The following is a 22,823-nucleotide window of genomic DNA, read 5'->3' as shown; positions in this document are numbered from 1 at the left end:
CCACATTAAAAAAATGGTTGGCCGAAAATATAGTGTAAATATAGTGTAGAATAGATAAATGGCACAAATGAAAAAACATTAATAAAAGTAAGGGGGAAAAAATAAAAGAAATTCAGTTTTATTGGTCAGTTTATATGAATTTTGTACTGTCTTTTGTTTTATGTTTGTTTTTTGCCTCCTGTTTTTGTCGGTATTGTACTGTTATTGTCTGTTGCTCCCCTTCCCTTTCCCCAAGAGGACCACAATGGAAACAAGCCTAACAGCTTTCTTGTGAATTTATCCTTTTGATCAATCAATCAAACCGCTTCACCAAAACACATCTCTCTGTTTTTATTAAAACTACAACATGACGTCACTGAGGCGGTGGTAAGAGACTCACCACTTCACCCAAACACATATCTCTGTTTTTACTAAGCACTGTTTCGGTGGTCACCTTATCACCTATAACTGGACTGGACTATGAAACAGGCCTTTAAAAATGTGTGCACAGCTAGCATGGTTTCGTCCTCGGATTCAGGTTCTTGGAAACGCCCCCCAGCCACTGCGCTAGTTTTACTGAGGTTAGGTTTAGGTATAGTTTTACTGAGGTTAGGTTTAGGTATAGTTTTACTGAGGTTAGGTTTAGGTATAGTTTTACTGAGGTTAAGGTTAGGGTTAGGTTTAGGTATAGTTTTACTAAGGTTAGGGTTAGGTATAGTTTGTTTTACTGAGGTTAAGGTTAGGGTTAGGTTTAGGTGTAGGCTGTCAATCACAGCGAGTGGCCAGTCACAGCGCACCCTCTACGTCACTCTGTACTCAACAAAACCATGCTCGCGTGTGTACCTGGTCAAACAGGTAGACGGTGACATCATCAAAGAAGGACACAGCTCTCCTGTCAGCGGCAGCAGAGTCGTTGCATCCCGCTGCTGGGGAAGATGACGTCACAGCGGGGGTCTCGTCCGTTGTGAGGTCCAGGCTGGGGAGGGGGGCGATTTATTAACAAAATTTAAACAACAATTCCATTCGCTGAACTAAATAAAAATTTGAATTAGAAAATGAACGATAACTAACTGAAACTGTATTGTGTGTTTACAAAACTAACTAAAACTAACTTTGAAAATAATTTACACCATATTGGTGTTTTAACCCTTATGTTATACTTTAGGTATTGAAAAATAGCAGATCTACAAGCTCATAGCGCGTCACCGAGTGCCACTCTACGAGCTTATAGATCTGCTATTTTTAGAAAAATTGTGAAATTGTGGCGCAAATCTTTGAATATAATACTTTCACAGCGAACGTTTTTAACTCATATCTTTGCTTGTGGGGGGTCCCTGGAAGAACATTTTCAGATGGGGGTCGGTGGCCAACTGGCCAACTACAGATAATTCTGAGGGTCCTTGACATGAAAAAGGTTGAGCACCACTGACAGACTGTGCAGGAGGATGCTAAACGCACACCAGTCTTAGTAGTGGTGCCAGCTCACGGCAGAAACATCTAAAAAGATAAGTCTTAAAAAGACAAAAGAGTGGCCGGACACACTGATAGACAAAGTGCCGATTATTTATTAGGATGCAGAGTAGGAACCAACGTTTTGGCAGATGCAAGTGCCGTCTTCAGGGTATAAGGCCTGTCACCACTGACACAGAAACATAATGTTTGCTAGACAACGGTCAGGATTTAGACAGCGTTTGTAGAATCGTCCTCAGGTCTAAATGGGTTTTTTTAAAACTAAACTAAAATGAATAAATCCCAAACCTGGTGTTGGGGGTCTTCAGCAGGCTCTTGAGGTTCTTGGCGGCCGTGTCGTCGGACACGATGAGCGGGACGGGGTGCACGGTGTGGTCGTCGTCGCTGTCCTCCTCGCTGGAGGAGCTGTGTGTGACGCGGTAGTGACGCATGTCCTCGTCAGAGTCCTCCTCGTCGCTCAGCACGTCCTCCTCGTCAGCCTCCATGCCGTCCTCCTGGCCTCCGTACGGCTGCGCCCATGAGAAATGATAAGTCCACCATTCATTTGTCATGGAAAATAAGTCAATTGAACATTGGAACTTGAATCGTTATAGATCTGCTTATTCTTTGGGGAAAATCTTTGAAAATATATGAACATAACAGACGATAAGTTAAGTTATCTCAGATAATTGTGATTGTGTAATAATTACCTGTCCGTCCAGGCCAGAGGAGGGGGAGGAGGGGCAGGGCGCCTCCCTCCTGGTCCCCAGGAGGTAACGTCCTTCCACGTCGGGCTCCTTGATGGTCTTGGGCCCGTCGCTGCTGCTGCTGGCGTAGGTCCGCGTTAGCTTGGCGTGCAGCGCGGTGCCACCGCTCTCCGCTGAGGTAGGAGGAGGAGGAGGAGGAGGATGTGAGGGAGAAGGAGGAGGAAGAGGAGGAGGTGGAGGAGGAGGAGGATGTGAGGGAGAAGGAGGAAGAGGAGGAGGATGTGAGGGAGAAGGAGGAGGAGGAGGAAGAGGAGGTACTGCTGGAGGAGGTGAGGAGGAGGTGGTTTCCACCACTATGTTCTCTGATGAAGACGACGACGACGGTGGTCCACCTCCAGGCTGCTCCGAGTAGGACCTGGACGTCACAGGGATGGATGTTATTAGAGTTAACAAGAACCAAAATAGCAAAAAATAATATTAAAGACTGAAATAAATAAAAAAAATATATAAAAAAAAAGATGACCAACTGAAACTGTATTTTACGCGTTTACAAAACCAACTAAAACAAACTGAAATTATGGACAAAATACTGTTTGTTTTCCTTTTTCTCGTTGACAGTCGGCAACTCAATATATATTTTTGATATTGTATCTTTTGTTGCGTTTATATATTACACAATAGGCCTACTTACTCTGACCTTTTTGAATGCTGCACTATAACCTAGAAAATAAAATAAGTGTGAAAAAAAACTATAACTAATAAAAGCGCAACTAAAACGAAGCATTTTCACAAACATAAAACTAGCAAACCCCCTCTAAAAACGAACTCAAACTAAAGAAACTTGTCAAAACGAACTAAAACTAAACTATAAAGAATACATTATAACCTTGGATTTTAGTGAGAGGAATAATGACGGTTATCACGATTATTTCATTACGTGTTCAAGAGTAAAATACCAGTAAAATATTAGCAGTTCCATCCATACCTGAAGTCTGGGTAGAAGTCCAGTCTGTCCATCTCTTGGTCACACGTTTCCGGCTGCTCCTTGTGACCGTTGTGGTCAGCGGTCGAATCCAGCTGTGGCACAACGCTCCCGTGGCGAGGAACGCCCGTCTCCGCTACGTCAACCAGCGGACGAACGCTCCCGTCGGCGTTAGGAACCACGTCCGTCTCCTCCACGTCAGCCAGCGGCTCCGCCGCTATCCGAGGTTCTTCCCGCTCGGCGCCGGAAGGACCCGAGTCCACGTCCACGTCTCTGGAAGACTCTACCTGAACCGTTGGACCGACGGCGCTGGACGGCGCGCCGACCACCTCGTGGGTCGAGCTGGGTTCCGGCCGCCAGGAGCCCTCCTCGGAGGAACCCAGCGAGGCCACGTTCGTCTCGTCGCTGGGCTTCTTCTCCAGTTCCGATTCGTTGTCCGAGAAATACGCAGAGTCTCTGTAGTTTCCTCCCATGAAGGGTTCCGCATGCTCCCCGACCCCCCCGCGGCCCGGACCTACCGCCTCTAATTCAGCTTCCGCTGCGATATCTAGTTCAGCCTCCGCTACGATATCTAGTTCAGCCTCCGCTACGATATCTAGTTCAGCCTCCGCTACGATATCTAGTTCAGCCTCCGCTACGATATCTAGTTCAGCCTCCGCTACGATATCTAGTTCAGCTTCCGCTGCGATATCTAATTCAGCTTCCGCTACGATATCTAATTCAGCTTCCGCTACGATATCTAATTCAGCTTCCGCTGCGATATCTACTTCAGCCTCCACTACGATATCTAATTCAGCCTCCCGTACGATATCTAATTCAGCCTCCCGTACGATATCTAATTCAGCCTCCCGTACGATATCTAATTCAGCCTCCCGTACGATATCTAATTCAGCCTCCCGTACGATATCTAATTCAGCCTCCCGTACGATATCTAATTCAGCCTCCAGCACGTTATCTAATTCGGAGATCACAAGTTCATTCTCCACCTCGGAGATCACGATTTCCGGGGGAGCCAGCGACGCCAGTTCGACAACCGCGTGTTCTTTCGTCTCCGCCTCCTCCTCGTCGTCCTCCTCTGCGACGCTCACGCCGTTCTCTCCCAGGGGGGGGTGGTCGTCTCCGGCGATGGCGACGACTGCGGGTCCCGAGTTCCACTCGGGGGACTCGAGGTTCTCCGTCTCGTAGCCGCTGTCCGCCACCTTGTTGCACGGCGGCTGGAGTTTGTGAGGAGCTAGCGGAGTCATGATCAGCTGGTCGTCGGGGTCTCCCAGCCTGTGGAGGAGAGGCCCGTCACAATTATTACACCATCGCAATTAGTCCAGATAATCGCAATTAATCAGTGATCACCAATCGTTTCCATGTTGTAAACGTGTTGTAAGCTTGTAGATCAACTATTTCCGCTAGTTTGTAAAATGTTTGAAAGAAAAAAAGCATGAATTCATTATTAATTGTCACATCTGCGATTTGTGACTACGAAGCCTAAAAGAGCGAAACATAAATACAAATGGTAGTCGTTAATCTCAAGTTATCTGTTTGACAATGAATCGTCAACTTAAATGAAATGTGTAGTGGTGACGGCCTTACCTGTGGATGTCCAGGGAGTCCATGGAGTCTTGGACTGCGTCTCCCAGTCTGTGGCTCTCCTCCAGGGACTGCATGGAGTCAGGCGTCTGGGCCGAGTCGTCCACCGTGGGCAGGCTGTCCTCCAGGAGGCTGTCCTGGCTGAGGTGGTCCAAGGATGGCCCAGAGACCAGCACAATCTCCTGGCTCATCAGGTCCATGGATGTCCCTGAGATCAGCAGATTGTCCTCCAGGAGACTGTCCTGGCTGAGGTGGTCCATGGACAGCCCAGAGACCAGCACACTGTCCTGGCTGATCAGGTCCATGGACGACCCAGAGACCAGCAGGGACGATGATGTTGATGTGACAGGAGGAAGAGCGTCCCCGAAGGTCTCCTTCTCCTCGTGGTCTTCAGACAGAGGAGAGAAGGTCTCCTCCTCCTCGTGGTCTTCGGACAGAGCGGGTTGGAGCTCGTCCTCCGCGTCCTCGATGAGCTCGCTCAGCAGGTCGTCGCTCGTTATCGTTAGCAGGCCTTCTTCGCCGTGGCCGTGGCCGTTGTAGTGGGGAGGGGACGACGCGGGGACCACTTTCAATTCGCCCGGATCCTCATCTTCCTCGTCCTCGATTCCTACTACTACAACTGCTGCTGCTGCTGCTACGGGCGGAAGAACGCCGTCGTCCTGCCGCGAGGTTTCCAGGTCGACGTCGTCGAGGCTGGCGGTTTTGGCATCCGTGCACAGAGAGTCTGTCGTGGCACTTTGAGAGAGCGTGGGGGGAACCTCGGTTCTCTCCGAGATGGAGTCGAACGCGGAGTCGATGCCCGTGTCGGAGGAATGCGACGGGGCCACGTCGTCGTCATCGGCGAACGAACCGTTCTTGTCCGGCAGCTGGCCGCTGCTCGAGACGTCGTCTTCCGCAACGACCGTGATGGAAGGCACCGGCGATTGGTTTTCGAGGGTCCGATAGAAATCCCCCGGTCCGGGACTTGTTGGCAAGTCCAACAAGTCTTGTGGTGTCGGGGACGGGCTAAGCGCTATGGGTTTCAGACGGGACATCTCCGGCGTGCTGCCGAAGCTGTTCAAGGACTCCAGGTTGTCCCAGGAGCTCATCCTGAAGCTCTCCTCCGGCATGTGAGCCATGCCCGGCGAGAGGAAGCTCTGCGGACTTACGCTTTTCCCCGACAAGCCCGAGTGCTCCCTCATCAGGCTGTGGTCCGTGAGGAACGCAAAGTTCCCCGTCAGCTTGTCGCTGCTCAGGAGACCTGCCGCGTCCACGCCCCCCTCCTCCCCCTCCTCCCCCTCCTCCTCCTCCTCCCCCTCCTTCTCCGGATAGTCCTGCAGACGAGGCGCGCCCGGACGCACCACATCCCCTAAAAAAGAATCGTCCCCCAGAATGTCGTCCGTGTTGACCTCCTGGGCCAGAGGGGCTTTGCTGTGGTTGTTAAAGGGGTTCGTCCCGTTGCGTTCGGGGAGCTCCATGAAGCCTCGTCTCCAGGAGGGAGACTCCTCCTCGGGCTTGGACCCTCCGCCGCCCTCCTCGGTGAAGATGTTGGTGTGGTAGGGGCTGTCGTTCTCCAGGGAGGACCAGACGTGGCTGTCCGGCAGGTACGAGTCCTTGGAGTCGATGCTCTGGTGGAAGAAGTCCGCGTCGGTGCTCGACTCGTCCAGACGCACGTCCTGGAGGACCACGAACTCCTGCCTGGCCGACGACAAAGCGTCCACGTCCGACCTCCTCCTGTGAGCCACCGCTCCGCTCTCCCCTTGCTCCTCCAGCTGGATGTAATACTCGCTCCCGCCCGCAGGCTTCTGCGAGTCGAACACGGGCAGGACGCCGGGTATCCCCGAAGGCGCGCTGCTGCTGATATCCCCCATCCTGTCCGCGCCGGAGGCAGTGTCGGGGAAGTGTGCCTGGATGTCCTCTGTGGACGCGGGGAAGAACATGCTGTGGTAGTTGAGCGTGGTGTCCATGCCCGGGCGATGCCCGCTGCCGCCGTGGGCGTGGCTGCCATCGTAGTGGTCGTGCTTGGCCGCCTCCCACACGTACTCGAAGCTGAGGCCGCGGCTGGTCTCGGTGACGGTCAGCACCTCGTCGATCTCCTGGCGCAGCGCGTCCTCGGCGAACTGCTCCAGGATGGGGAAGGAGGAGGAGGAGGAGTGCGTGACGGTGTTGGCCTGCGCCCGGGCCGACGGGTTGGGCTTCAGGGCGTCCCAGCGCAGCTGGAAGTCCTCCTCCATGTCCTTCTGGCCCTGCATGCGCAGGTAGGTGAGCAGCCGGTGGACCTCCTCCGCCGTGGCGCGCTTGTCCGCAGACAGCCAACAGAACTGCAGCACCTCGTACCTGAGGTTAGGACAACAGGGGGGGGACATGTGTATGGATTAAAAAGGGCGTTAGGTTGACAATTAATTTAATGAAACAAAAAATAGCAATTTCATTGTGGGTTTCTTTTTAGCATTCAACATTGGAATGTGAATAAAATAAATCACACACGTGTGAAGTGAGGGGCATTGTACATCATCCAATAAAACAAAGTAAAAATAATACATGTAATGTCTATTACAACTGCTGTTCTAAATCCTTTAGGCCATTAGTGACCTTATGCCGACCTTGAAACATACCTTAGTTATGTCACCAATAATAGTGGTCCCATAGTGGCCAAGGGTTTCCACCGACATACACACCGACATACACACAGACAGACACACCGACATACACACCGACAGACACACCGACATACACACCGACATACACACCGACATACACACCGACAGACACACCGACATACACACCGACAGACACACAGACAGACACACCGACATACACACCGACAGACACACCGACATACACACCGACAGACACACCGACAGACACACCGACAGACACACCGACATACCAACATACCGACATACCAACAGACATACAAACAACAGATTTGCTCAGACACATTTGACGTGAATTCTCCATTCATTGTCAATGGCATTTAATGTTTGTGTTTAGACAGAATCTACACAATAGCCGTTTATAGCTGTTCAAAAATAATAATTTCTGTTTGGTTTTCAGGCTTCACAATCACAAATTTCAAAGGTTTTTGTATTGGCCTGCACAGGGCCAATATGGTTACAGTACCAATTAGGCTGAACAACATGCCATTTTGACAGGGCATTAAAATATTAAAAAACATGCATCGAGAGGTTGTCCGCTGCACAACTTGCTTCCACAGAAGACATGCTGGCTTCTATGGAATCCAAATGACTCCCAAATGGCTTTTAATCACAGCCTAGCTTAATTCCAACCTTTTATTTGATCACCTCTTATCTCAGTGTCGTATTATATCTATATGTACCTGCTTGCCATTGATGTATTGATTTTATTGTTGATGCTATACGTTTTCTTGACTTGTACAGCACTTTGGTCGATGAGTCATTTTTAAATGTGCTTTATAAATAAAGTGTGATTTGATTTGATAAAATAATCGTGGCAACTGAGAGAACTTTGATCCATGCATGTGGCTGGCTGCAGGTCAACGTGTCTTTACAGCAGACCAATCACTTCACAAGATTAACACATGTGATCCAATCACTCACACACACACACACACACACACCACCACATTATAATCCAGACATTAATCTGCAGCGCAGTGCATCCTGGGAAGTGTAGTTTCCCCCCCCTCACCATCGGTCGGAGTAGGGCAGCTCCAGCTGCGGTTTGAAGGGCTTGATTTGCTGCTCGCGGATCACATGGTTGAGCACCTCGCGGTCAGACAGGTGTGTGTAGGGCTGAGCCGCGTTCTCAAACAGCTCCCACAGGGTGACACCCAGAGCCCTGAGGACACACACACACACACACACACACACACACACAGAGTACACATTAGGGCTGGGCCGCGTTCTCAAACAGCTCCCACAGGGTGACACCCAGAGCCCTGAGGACACACACACACACACACAGAGTACACATTAGGGCTGGGCCGCGTTCTCAAACAGCTCCCACAGGGTGACACCCAGGGCCCTGAGGACACACACACACACACACACACACACACACACACACACACACACACACACACACACACACACACACACACACACACACACACACACACACACACACACACACACACACACACACACACACACACACACACACACACACACACACACACCACATCACATCACAGTAACCGCGGGGAACCGTTAGGATATTAACCATTCAGATTCCCTCCTAATAATCAATGAAAACAATTACATGGACTAGAAGATCTCGCATCGCTGTTAGATGACCTTGCGTAGAGTGGTCCCAATGGGCAAAAGATGGCTGAAATGTGCCTATATGTGTTTCATATTAACTGTACAATATGTGACCTGATTTTACTGAGAGCTTGCCATCGCGCAACCTCCAGCTTTTCACCAGAGAAAAACGTAATTTTGTTTTATCCAAAATGAGTTAATAGCACAGGCAGACTCTTCACATAATTATTAGAGCATGTCGGAAATAAGTGTCAGAAGTAAATATGAAATAAAAGCTTAAACATGTAGCTACTGTAGGTGTAATGTTAGAGTCCACAGAAGTGAACCTTTCAAGCCTGTTTTCTTAAATCGCTGTTTTCTGCAAGACATTACTCTATAAGCCATATCTCCAAAACTGGTGGGTCAAACTGAACAACCAATATGAAGCTATGACACCCTGCTTTCATATGACGTGAAAACGACATTTGAAAAATTAAAGAAAATCCAATGGCAGTCCCTTAGTCATATTTGGCCACATGTGAAGACATGGAGGGCAGGTGAGCCTAGAACCTTGTCAGAGTATACTTATGAATAGTCTGTGGAAGTGTGGAGGAAAGTGGGGTGCAACCTCTCACCACGCCCACCCTATTCAGATTCTGGCTCATTTCTAACCTCCGTTAGAAATGAGCGTGGATGCACTTCCCCCGACTCACCACACGTTGGCAGGCTTGGTCTGCTCCAGGGTGACCACGCCCCCATGGCGCTCCCCCACCAGCTCGGGAGCCAACCAGCGCAAGGGGGCGGAGACATCGTCTTCGGTGATGATGTAATCTTCCTGAAGTCACACAAATAAAAGGAGAGGAGAGACACGGCATCACAGTCAGATGGCGAGATGGGGTTTTGCTGCTTTGGCACACGATAGTAATAAGACCAGTGGTTCTCAAAGTGGGGTGCGGGGACCCCCCGGGGACCCCCCAGGGACCCCCCGGGGGGACCCTGGAGACAAGTGTTGATTTCGTCTACTACCATTTTTCGCTGACGAAAACTAAATGGACACTAAATGAAAACTAAGCTATGATGACTTATACTAATATATTCTGAGGGCGTAAAATTCAACCATTTGGTTTCATTTTATGCTCTCAAGAGTTCAAGATCAATAAGGGTCCATTTGGTTACCAACTCTCCATCATTTAGCTGCGTGGGACCACCTGGAACCCCCTCGAGGACCCCTGGTGGTCAGACTGATACTTAACACCATGAAGAAAAACACTCATCAAGACAGACACAAGTGGCCCAGGCGGTGGCATAACCGCCTGGGCACCCGACTGGTAATCCAATCGCAGTGTGCCGCGGGTTCGACTCCCGAGCCCGACACGGCCTTTACTGCATGTCTTCCCCATCTCTCTCCCGTTTCCTGTCAGCCTACTGTCTGTCCCTTCAAAAAACCAATAAAAGGCATAAGCCGCACAAGAAAATATCTTTATAAAAAAAAAAAGACAGACACAAGTTCACCATTTGTCAGATGCACGTGTGCACACACACACACACACACAAGTATATGATCTAACGCGTGCCGCAAATAGAAGCGACCTTACATCTCGTGAGCATTACATTGGCACAACCAGAATAACGTGCTCAGCACTTTATGAGGGAGGAATGCAGACTGACATACAGACAGACAAACAGAATGACGTCGTGTCAAATTTCCCTTCCCTCGGGTCTTCATTCTACAGTGAAATATGGCCTTGTGGGGGGGGGGGGGGTGGGGGGGTTCAAAGGCCAAGATATAGCATTTGTCTTATTTCTGCCGAGTCATTTGATTTGAAAGGTTATGTTACATTCCCAACTCCAGGACGATATATATATATATACACTGCACAGATCCAAAGACTGACGGTGAATTATCAGAGAAAAGGCTGCGTCGTTTGAACTTTGAAATTATATCTCGGGTCTGATTTAGTAATTTCTAGCTGCCGCAGACAGAGACTGAGTGACAGGAATGACTTAACAAAATAAAACGTAACCCTTTTGTCCCAAAGTCAGCTTTTAAAAACTATGTTGGAGTTGGCCCTTGCTTGTGTATTGATTGTTGTTCTGTGATTTATTATAACGCTGCTTTGTTTTATCTGCATGTGGTTCCTTATTGGCCCCTACCATCCTGTGTTTAGCTATTGAAAACTAGCAGATCTACAAGCTCATACGAGCTTGTAGATCTGCATTTTTTTTATTGTGAAAATGTGGCGCAAATCTTTGTTTATATATTCTTTCACAGCGAACGTTTTTAATTAAAATCTTTGCTTCATGGCCTGGGGGGTCCCTGGCTGGAACAACATATTTTCAGATGGAGGTCGGCGGCCAAATACATATAATTCTGGGGGTCCTTGACATGAAATAGTTTGAGAACCACTGACATGGAAACATGGGTTTTTCTGAAAACAGGACTTAGAAGGCATTTGTAGAATCTGTCTCAGGTCTAAATAAAAAGTGTCGTTTTTCATAATATAGGCCAAATCTAAGTTCGGCTTAGATTTCTTAGATTTCTCACAATCAATGGCCAGAACCTTATAGTTCAAAAGAAAATGAAATCTATGTCTGACAATATTCTCTGCTTAGTGTAATTTATGTTCAAAAAGGGTAGGTGCAATAAGCCTCGGCTTCTGCCTTCACCTTTTCGGTACCACTAGTTATTAGTGGATTTTAATGTATGTACTCCTTTTTCCTTGTATGGACCGAAATAAAATATATCCATCCATCCATCCATCCATCCATCTATATGGGCTGTGTCTAATTAAATCAAGTTTGGGAATAAGAATCCAAACAAAGTGAAACACGCAAAAATGAATAATAATAAATAATAAAATAATAAAAACTCTAACATTGTACAGGTGATGGTGTGTACACTGTGTCAGCTCACAGTAGAGGACTTTATTCATGACAACGTTTCAGCCATAACCAGGTCTATCTTCATCGGGTCAACTCTAACAAGCAGTAAGCGTAGCTATAGACCACAAACGTTACTCTTTTACCTGCTTTTTACTAACACTAACATTACAAAGATGCCCAGAACATCGGGATGAACCAGTGTAGTTTATGGCTGCTCCAACAGTAGTGGCAACATAAAAAAATAAAATAAAAAACAGAATGTCACAGGTTCATCCCGATGTTCTGGGCATCTTTGTAATGTTAGTGTTGGTAAAAAGCAGGTAAAAGAGTAACGTTTGAGGCAGACTAACCTCATTCACTGTAGTAGAAGGAGGTGCGGGGAAACCACAGATATGTCGTCTCCGCCTACAGGAAATACGTTGCCTGCGACCATGAGTCCCGTTTCTGAATGGGTCTATATCAGAGGCAGTGGGCAGCGGATAGCTGGGAATGAAGTTAAAACAACTACAAAAAGGCGTCCTTACTTTGTATCTGTAGGGTCCGATGCCGTAGTCTCCCACCTTGACGGTCAGGTCTGCTGTCAGGTAGCAGTTCCTCAGAGCCAGGTCACTGTGGGAGAAACAGAGAGACAAACAGCATGGATTCATTCATTAAGTCAGGGAACAGTTCATCACAACCATGATGATGTCACTGTGAGACACACAGTCAAACATAATGGCTTCATTTATATATACTGTATCAACAGAGGGTTCAGAGTCTCAAGGCTTCGACACTAACTCTGGGGTAAATGGTAAATGGTGCATTTATATAGCGCCTTTATACAAGGCGCTTTAAATAGATTGTGCATTACATTCACCCATTCACACACCATGGGTGGAAACCATGCAAGGCACCAACCAGCACATCAGGAGCAATTAGGGGTTCAGTATCCTGCTCAAGGACACTTCAACACTAACTCCGGGGGAGCCCGGGTTCGAACTGGCAACCTTGCGGTTACCATCGAGACACTCTACCCCCGAGCCAACAATGGACAAGCTCCTATTGACTCTGCTGCCCTCGTGTGGCACTTCGTGTGGTACTGCAGCCCTAGCTAGCAGGTCCAGTCAGTGAGTAAAGCTGCAGTTCATTGTGACAGGCCTGAGTGACCGCTGGTGTGTGCAGCTGCTGCTGTTGGCCAGGAGAGGGCACTGCTGCGGCAGCGACAATATACAAACTCTGCACAGTGATCGCCAGTGGTGAAATAACTACTATTATGTCTTACTTATTGTCCTTAATCCATTTAGACCCAAGTTCGATTCTACAAATATCTTCTAAATCATGACAGATTTCAGAAAAACATGTGTTTCTATGTCAGTGGCTCTCATGTCAAGGATCCCAGAAATGATATGTAATTGGCCGCCGACCCCCGTCTGAAAATATGTTGTTCCAGGGACCCCTCCAGAAGCAAAGATTTGAGTTAAAAACGTTCGCTCGGAAAGAATATATATTCAAAGATACAGTATATATATATATATATATATATATCTGTGCCGCGCTATGAGCTTGTAGATCTGTATTTTTCAATAGCTAAAGAATAATATAATCCATAAAATACCAAAAGGGGTTCCCGTCCTAACCGGGTTAAAGCTGCACTTTAAAGCTGAAACTGTCCTCTACTACGCCGTATTTAAACCCTTGGTTTCCCGTGCATGTGATTAAATGTTTGCTCAGGGGATACATTGAATCTGGACCCATCAGGTCAACATCCATGTCAGATCCATGTGACTAGGTGAGACACAGGTCACATTCACACCAGAGAGCTTTGCTGCGATTAAAGCAAATCCTGCTGCGCATTTTCAGAAAGTGCACTTCGTTTGGCAGGTGTGAAGGCTCATTCGAATCCTAATGCGTATCAAAGAATCGCATTTTACTCCGAGCAAGAACGGGGGTTTCGCTTCGCTTCCAATCGCAATTGATTACGATTCGGTGCAGGTGTAAGGAAAGGAAAGGTACTATGTTTACCCAGGGTAACTGGACTAAGCTCAATAACTTGTTTACAGCCAGGCCCTGCTCATAGAACATTTCATGGTAGAGGTTCAATGCCTTGTCCAAGGGCACTTCAGCAGTGGTAATTTTAACGTGCCGGTCCGGGGATACGAACTAGCGACGTTCCGATATCAAGACCTGCAAACCGTTCGGCCACCGTGTGAATGCAATCCGCAGTAAATAAAGGAAATGAAGCAAACAATGTGGCGGGTGAGCAGCTGAACACAGTTGGAGACGGAGAAGGCATATTTTACGCAGCGCAAAGATGTCCCGTTACCGTGGATAGACGTGGTCGAATGAGGAGACTGTGAAGCCCTGATCGAAATGAGGACGTGTACATTAATCAATTGCTTAAGAAAACACATAAAAACACTGCAGTGTAGCCCATTATAGCCTACAGAATATTCTGTCTGTCTGTCTGTGCGTGCTGGAGTGCTGTCACTGTGTGGGGAGTGACTGGGGAGTTATATCAGTGTGCTCAGCGCTGTGCCTCCATGCCCAAAAGAACAGTGCGTGGCTGCGTGCGTAGAGAGAGAGAGAAAGAGAGAGAGAGGGGGTGGGGGGTCCCATACGGCACGACACATGCACGTTATGAGTGTAATTTTATCACCATAGATTTCACTGTGTAGGCTAGTTTATGAATGGAACACATTGATAAAGGTCCCCCCTGCTGCGTTTCCAATTGCTGCGAATGACAGTGTGAAGGCAAACCGCAGCAAATTCAATATGCAAGAATCCCAAATTCTCCGCCCAAACACATTGAGTCTACCGAAGTATTAGGTGAGAATGTGACCACAGACTAGTGCTGCACAATTAATCGAGACAAAAAAAGATTGAGATCCAGAGTTCAGACACCTATGGGATCTCATTCTTGACCAAGAATCGTTCACCACTAGTTGTCTGTCCAATTAATTTTAGGTTTTAGTTTTTGCTACAAGAGAGATACTCTAAGAGTGGTTTAAGTCGAGCATGTTGATGTTGTCTGTTTAAAGCCACAGTAGTTATGGCTCCAGGTGACACATTTTGAATGTAGTAATGTTCAGCAACTACAGACTAAAGACAATGAAGATTTTCATGGAACATTTTAGAATTGTGATCTCAATTCTTGTGGAGGAAAACCAGAGATTCACATTTGAGCCAGAATGGTGCAGCAGTACGTTGTGCTTGAGTAAATACTACTTCCCAGGGCTGGCAACATAGACATAAACGTAGACGCCCTTTCCGGCTCTGAGGCGCGTGGCACAATTTCCCAGAGATTCCTTGCAAAGCATTTGCCTTCAATGTCAAGCTTCCGCGTGCGTAACATATGTGACCAGTGCCAGTAATTTGAACCACAACTCGGCAATAGCATATAGCAATAGAATCTAAAAATAGATTCTTTATTTTTTTTTGGTGGTTTTCGTTTTTAGCCACATAAAAACAGTTGGAATGTTAAAGAATGTTTTTATTCCATCAGAAAGTCATTTAAGTGTCAGTAAGTCATTGTAATTGCGTAAACAAGTCACTATGTTTAATGTTTAAACCATTGAGTTAAGCAATGCTAACCAATGCTAATCAGAAAATCAGCTTTACCTTCAAAGTATGCAAATTCCGCTAAAATTCCGCTTTTTGTACACAATCGTTTTTGAAGATAATACTAGTCTTTCACTAACTGGCTAACAGAAATAGCAGAGAAAGAAGTATTAACAGTCGTATTTTGTAAAAAGTGTGCTTATTTTCGGTCCTCCTAAAGCTAATCCATGCTAATGTTTTAGCTAGGGGCACTGGTCATCACAACAATGGAACATGGCTTCTTATTTCCAATAGCAGAGAAGAAGAAGAAGAAGACTCTAGCATGTATTGTAAACATTGTAACATTATGTCACCATAACGTGGTTCTTATTAGTTACTTTGGAATGTACCTGCCATGAAAATTAAGGTCATAATAATGCAGATCACATCGATATGTAATATAACGCGATAATGTACTTGTTTTAGCTACAGGATTGACGATTGATATCAATATATAATGCTAAATGTAGCTAACGGCTATTTTTTTGCAGGGTTGCCAGGTTCTGCGAGAGAAACAAGCAACCCGTATATGAAAACAAGCCCAAAATAAGCAAAAATAGCCGATCTACAAGCATATAACAAAACCAATCTTGTCCCTGGCATACATTATTTTCAGATGGGGGTTCTGCAGACAAATAATAATAATAACAGGCTAATATAGCTATCTTATTTGTACTCATCTGGACCATTTACATAAGCCTAATTTTCTGCCACTGTTTTTTGCCCTTTTTTCATAGTACAAAATGGCAAATAAATGCAGTAGCCTATTTAAAAAAGGAGAGATAATAGGCAAACTATCAATTATAACAACATTCTCTAATTGTGAAGACTTATTGGTACAGTAGGCCTATGCATTCTTTTTCTTTAGAAACATGGCCAACTAATTATAATAAGCAGACATGGCAACACTGCTGGTTGGCTAATGGAGGAATGAAGGGAAAACAGCGCCCCCTAAAGTGACAGATCACTGCTGTTTATCTTTGAAGGGGGAATTCTCCAATTTGACATTTCTGGTTCAACAAGTTTCAAATGGTCATATCTTCTTCATTTCCCCCCCAATTTCAATGAGCAATGCATCATATGAAAGGTTACAGTGTGCAGTTTCATAATATGTAAAGAACTGAAAAATGACCATGGCCCCCTTGTGTATCAAACTACTGGCACTGGTCACATATGTCCCGGAAAAGACGTGCTGTGATTGGCCAGTAGTCACTTGAGTGACAGCGAGAGACATGGAGGAGTCGTATGAGTGACGTCATTTGGGCAGTGACGCAGCGTGCCTTCAGCACTTCTAAATAAGAAAGCTGCAGAGAACTGTTGCTTTGTGTTCGCTCTTTAATGTTTTCTGTTGGTAATCCCCCCCTGGCTCTGATGTTGTATTGCTGTATTAATAACTTTGTTGTTTGTTTGTCTTGTATTGTAATCTATTGTCATGACTGTTATAAATTTGTTTAAAATAAAAAAAGCCTTCAGCACTGCACTTCCGCTTGACTTCCTGCCTTCATTGGGATACACGTCGCTCCAATGAACTGCAGTGGCCAGTGAGGCATCTATGTTTTATAATATCCATGGCTGGCGACCAGGACATATGGTTGCTCATTCAGAGAGAGGGGGGATTAGACTTGGATTTCCCCAGTGGCATTCCATATGCAAGCGCTCCAAGAATGAGTTTGCATGTGTGTGTGTGTGTGTGTGTGTGTGTGTGTGTGTGTGTGTGTTTCCGTGTGTGTGTCCATGTGCGTATGTGTCCGTGTATCCATGTGTGTGTGTGTGTGTGTCTATGTGCGTGTGTGTCTATGTGCGTGTGTGTCCATGTGTGTGTGTCCGTGTGTCCCAGACAGCCACCAACCCCCACGCCCCGACGGACATCACTGACACTGGTCAGGCTCCTCCACCCCCCGTCCCCCCCGTCCCCCCCGTCCCTCATCTAAGTGAAACCTATGCAAGATAAATGGAGAGATATTTTAAACGAGCGTGTTTGTACCGTAATAACCTCACACATCACAGCTCGTTGGCACGGCGACGCAGGCGTTTACAGTACAGCAACAACAGGGGGGTGGTTGATGATGGCTTCTTCAGGAGCTTTTGGCCCTACAAGGTCAATCTAATTAGACCGCCACCGGGCTGGCCAACACGTTTGACCACCTCCTCCTCCTCCTCCTCCTCCAACTGTACAGCATAGGCCTGCTGGCACCGTCCCTACGGTACGTCCACGTGGCGTCACAAACCTCCTACCTACATACTGTACCAAACATCATTAACCCATTCTGACCCGAGATCAGATTCATACGAGGTTTCCGCCGGACACACACTGGTCTGATGAACCCATTCTGACCTGAGATCAGATTCTAGAAATGTCAGTCGCTCTTCGATTTTTCAAAAATAGCAGACCTACAAGCTCGTATCGCGCCACTCGGTGGCGCGATATGAGCTTGTAGATCTGCTATTTTTCAATAGCTAAAGCATAACATGATGCCGACACCAAAATGGATGCCCGGTCAGAATGGGTTAACAATAGATCTGGTTGCAAAAGGGGTGAAGTGGCCCTTAGTTTAAGCTAATCATCGGGGGACCGCCCGCCCCAAAGATAATTTGGGAAAGACTGCCCTATGACACCATGGACACTCCACGTGTCCCAACACTCTTCTTCTCTCCCTCCCGGGCCCCGGCTGTCCCAGGCCTGGTGGAATTACCAACGGTGGAAATGTACTTTAGTACTGTACTCTACTAGTTACTTTGTAGATTCTGGTTATGATTACATAACACACATTAACCACCTCAGCCATATATACAATTCAAACATGTGAAAATAGCTGATCTACAAGCTCACAATGTGTTGCGATGTGACGCATTGTGAGCTTGTAGATAAGTTTCCCATCCATACATCCATCCATCTTCAACCGCTTATCCGTAGTGGGGTCACGGGGGCAACAGCTCCACCAGAGAGCTCCAGACTTCCCTCTCCAGAGCAACATTAGTGACTTCCTCCTCCTGTTTGATCCCGAGGCATTCCAACTTCCAAGGCCAGTTTACTTGCTTGTATTTCTACATTGCAGATTTGACACTTTTTCTTTTTCGTAAAAAAACATGCATGTACTTTTCCCACCAGTGAGAATGACCTCTAACCCCAGGACTCCCATTCTTAAAAGTCAAAGGTATTCTTCAGGCACTCCCCCCCCCTAGACTAAAATGTTAGGAAGGGACTAGTGGAGAAGAGATGCAGAATAAGTCATATTACAATTAGTTGCATGCTGAAAATAGACGATCTACAAGCTCACAACACGTCGCAGTGAAAAACTGCGACTGCGCCATTACGACAGCATCAAAAATCAACTGTAGATTTAGTCGATTAAAATCTTATGATATTAACCAAAACTAGACTAACACGAAAACATTCCAGGTGACTAAAAACTAAATTAAAACTATTCAAGAGACTGACTAAAACTAAAATCAAAACTTGCTGCCAAAAACAACACTGCGGTGGAGGAGAGCTGTGGACATCGTGCCATTTAACAAATGTAAGCGATATCAAAAAGAAATGCAAGCAAAGCAACTGGCCTCGACGACCCTGCAGCCTTAACGCAAAGGTTGAATGTCTCTTATATGGAATGTAATGTAGACGCTTAATTTTGTTGACTTGGCATCCTATAGTTTGTACAGTTTCTTCAATGTACATTATTTTCAGTGGTGTGCACAGACATTAAGGGGCAGGTGCTCAAGTGAAAAAAAAGGGCACCTTGTGCAGCGCGTGGAACCGGCCGGTTGCTATATTTACACCTTGGTTTCACTTTTCACTGAAACCAAGGTGTACTAAAATGCTTATGAGTAAATGATGGAACATGCTAGAATCATAATTCTTTTTTCAATGTAAACTAGAGACTTGGAGCTTTAAAATGAGACATTGTGGTCATATCTCACATTTTTCGATTGCCATTCAAAAAGTCGCCAAAGCTGGCCAATGCTGGCCAAAAGACCATTTCTTAATTCGTCATTTTAATGCAAAAAGAAAGATCTAAATGAATCACTTTCACTTGGCATTAGTAGTGTAATACCCAGAACTGCTACCAGATGGCGGGAACGCACCATTATGCTGATTTTTGCCAAAGAGTCAAATCTGGCTAAATCACTTCCTGTTCAACGGACGTAAACATCCGGTGGTAGTTTTACCCTGATCCACTAGCTTGGCTGACCGGGAGGCTAAGCTAACATGAGCTTTTTCATAACTTAGTCAAATTAAGCTCAAAACTGGCCAGGAACATCCCAAAATATCAATTTTTTTGCCACGATTCACATAGAGACGGCGCGCGTGCACGATAGTGCACGATCACGCGGATTTCGGCCGGTTTTTGGTAGATTACATACAAAAATAAAAAATGTCTAAAAATTGCAATATTTTGTTATAATAAGACGTACTGACAGGGCAGTACGTCTATTACACCAATTACGTCCCTGGCCACGAGGGATTTATTGATTTAATACGCAGATTACGTCTTTGGCCACTAGGGGGTTTTAATAGTGTGAGATTTATAGATTTTGGGGCATAAATAATATATTCAAAGCTTTTTTTTATCAACAATTGATCAATGTCACCATGGTCCACATACTGTACACTGTACAAAGAAAAGGAAAAAAAGAGTGTAAGAGCAGGTGGTGCTCTAGCACCCCCTAGTGTCTATCTGTGCACGCCACTGATTGTTTTATATTATGGGTTCTTTTGGTTCTTTGGTTATCCATGATTCAGTTTTGTTTTTGGTAGGAAATTTTGATTTTAGTTTTAGTCATAGTCTCTTGAATAGTTTTCATTTAGTTTTGGTCACATTTTTAGTGTTAGTCTAGTTTTAGTCAACTAAATCTAGTTGATTTAGTCAAACAAAATATGTTTTGGTGCCGCCGTAATGACTGATTCTTTCACTTCTTTCACTAGTTTTTATTTGTTGACGAAATTGCCAGTATATTTAGTCTTAGTTTTAGTCATCGTAGCTTAGTTTTCATTTAGTTTCCATTTAGTTTTCGTCAGTGAAAAAAGGTAGTCGACAGACATTTTTCTGTCTTAGTTTTAGTCGACGAAATCAACACTAGATTTAGCCTAGATTCCACTCTATCTCCACAGACTCCACTCTCAACCTCGCCGTTTGAGAGTGAAGTCCGTTCCCCCTTCGAACTAAATACAAAGGGAAGACATCACTGCACATACAGTAACAACCACACCAAGGAGTCTAATGAAGTACCATCACCTCATAAACACATGAAAAACTGGAGAAAGAAAATACAAAACAATAACGGCACTCCTTCCATTTTTAACCCATTTAAGCCTGACGTTGACATTTAAAAAAGAGGACCCCCTGAATTATCTGTATTTGGCCGCCGACCCCCATCAGAAAATATGTTGTTCCAGGGACGACCCCCTAGAAGCAAAGATTTGATTTAAAAATGTTCACTCGGTGCCGCGCTATGAGCTTGTAGATCTGCTATTTTTTTCAATATTTAAAGTATAACATAATGCTTAAAACACCAAAATTGGGCCTACAGAATGGTTTAATGAATTGCATTCTTATGAATTGCATTTTTATGAATTGCATTTTTATAGCGCTTTTCCAAGTGCTCAAAGCGCTTTACATTGGGAGGTGAAGCGGCGAATAGTTGATACCAGCGTCCTCACTTCCCACATTCTCACATACACACCAATGGTGGCGAGCTCACACCGACCGACTCATTGGAGGCAACAGGGCAATAGGGTTCAGTGTCTACTTGCCCAAGGACACTTCGACATGTAAGGGAGGAGCCGGGATTCGAACCGCTGACCCAGGGATCATTGGACGACCTGCTCTATACTCCTGAGCTACAGCCGCCCTGCTAAAGGTGACTGACTATTAAAAGCAGATGAAACCCTAGGCAGCAGCAGGGTGAAAGCATAAGGCTGACCTTATGCTACACTGTGATGTAAGCCACACAGCTGCAACAGCCATGCTAGAATCAATGTTGACCACGCCGCCTGTGTTTGCCTGTGTTTGCACATTGACACATTCTCCTGGCTCTGGGACACCCCTAGACCGCTGAAAAGGTGGTTGCCAAAGTCCTTGAGGGAGTCCCAGGGGGTCCCCCAGCTAATGGAGCTAATTAGTCAAATTAGTGTCAATTTGGGGGCCCTTGAAATGAAGAAGTTTGGGAACCAGTGTGGTTCTCACCCCTAGACTAGACCACTATAAGACACACAGCGTTGATTATTAACCCATTTAGATATGAGGATGATTCTACAAATGCCTTCTAAATCATGACAGTGTTAAAACAAAAACATGTTTCTAGATGTCAGTCGTTCTCAAACAGTTTCATGTCAAGGACCCCCTTTAATAAGTATTTGGCCGCCGACCCCCATCTGACAATATGTTGTTCCAGGGAACCCCCCAGAAGCTTGAGTTAAAAACGCTCTGAAAGAATATATATTCAAAGATTTGCACCACATTTTCACGATTATTCAAAAATAGCAGATCTACAAGCTCGTAGATCTGCTATTTTTCAATAGAAAAAGTATAACATTATCCTAAAAACACCAAAAGGTGTAACCCTGATTGGGTTAAGAATTACTACAAAGATTAGTTGCAGCTGTTAATTATGCTACTATTCTGACATGTTTTAACAAGCTGTAGTTTTAACCTGAACTGGTAAACCAACTCCAAAATATGTCCCTTATCTCACCATTCATGCTTTTTTTGTGAGGAGAGAGAGAGAGAGAGAGAGAGAGAGAGAGAGAGAGAGACGCGTGCCCCGGGGGAGCCCGCTCCACCCTACAAAGCCACCGGTCCCCATCAGACATGGCCTGCGCAGGGCACGCGGGCCGGCGGGGGCGACCACCGAAACTCAAATGGGATTAACTTTCTTTTCTTTTTTACGACGGTCATTTTACAGTAGTCCCAGCCTCCACACACACACAGAGAGAGAGAGAGAGAGAGAGAGAGAGTTGTTGAAGTTGTAGCTGGGATTAAAGCGGTGGTTTGGGGAGGGGGGGGGTGATTGGGGGAGGGGTGATTGGGGGAGCACCGATATGAGACAGGATCATCTTACAGTCAAACAGCAGAATCATCATATCCCTACGGCAGCAGTAGGTGACAGCTGACACCAGCGCAATGCATGGGAGCTGTGTAATTAGAACCCCCGACTTAGGGTGGCTTATTCTGAGCATGCAGAATAGAAACCCTGGAGCTGCTAGCTGGGAGCGTCCTATGCCATCCATCCATCCATCGGTCCATGCCAAGGGCTCCCCCTCACCCCCACTGCACTGCACTGCACTGCACTGCACTGGCTGCAGGGCTGGGCTGGGCAGGGCAGGGCTATCCTGATAGCAGTCAGCCCGCCAAGCAGCAGACGCCCCCTGTGCTGTGGTACCCTGCCTGCCTGAATGCCTGCCTGATGGCCTGCCTGGCCTGCCTGCCTGCCTGCCTGATGGCCTGCCTGATGGGACCGTAC

At 46.2% G+C, this 22,823-nt stretch overlaps 1 protein-coding gene across 1 annotated transcript in view; it reads right to left on the bottom strand.

Moving 5' to 3' along the window:
• Window positions 1-22,823, bottom strand: part of lmtk2 (lemur tyrosine kinase 2) — an 87,251-nt gene that overhangs the window by 4,512 nt on the left and 59,916 nt on the right. Inside the window, exons 9-17 of the mRNA XM_083779127.1 lie at window positions 12,311-12,395; window positions 9,617-9,738; window positions 8,350-8,499; window positions 5,981-7,014; window positions 4,702-5,938; window positions 3,121-4,389; window positions 2,139-2,550; window positions 1,738-1,958; window positions 823-955 (exon numbers count right to left, since the gene is read on the bottom strand). Coding sequence (XP_083635253.1) covers window positions 823-955; window positions 1,738-1,958; window positions 2,139-2,550; window positions 3,121-4,389; window positions 4,702-5,938; window positions 5,981-7,014; window positions 8,350-8,499; window positions 9,617-9,738; window positions 12,311-12,395 — 4,663 coding nt within the window. The remainder of the gene's footprint in view (window positions 1-822; window positions 956-1,737; window positions 1,959-2,138; window positions 2,551-3,120; window positions 4,390-4,701; window positions 5,939-5,980; window positions 7,015-8,349; window positions 8,500-9,616; window positions 9,739-12,310; window positions 12,396-22,823) is intronic.

The sequence above is a fragment of the Protomyctophum parallelum genome, assembly GCF_964188405.1.
Source record: "Protomyctophum parallelum genome assembly, chromosome: 13".
Classification (NCBI taxonomy): domain Eukaryota; kingdom Metazoa; phylum Chordata; class Actinopteri; order Myctophiformes; family Myctophidae; genus Protomyctophum; species Protomyctophum parallelum.
The sequence above is the reverse complement of the archived record's forward strand: the minus strand, read 5'-3'. Positions and strand labels throughout refer to the sequence as shown.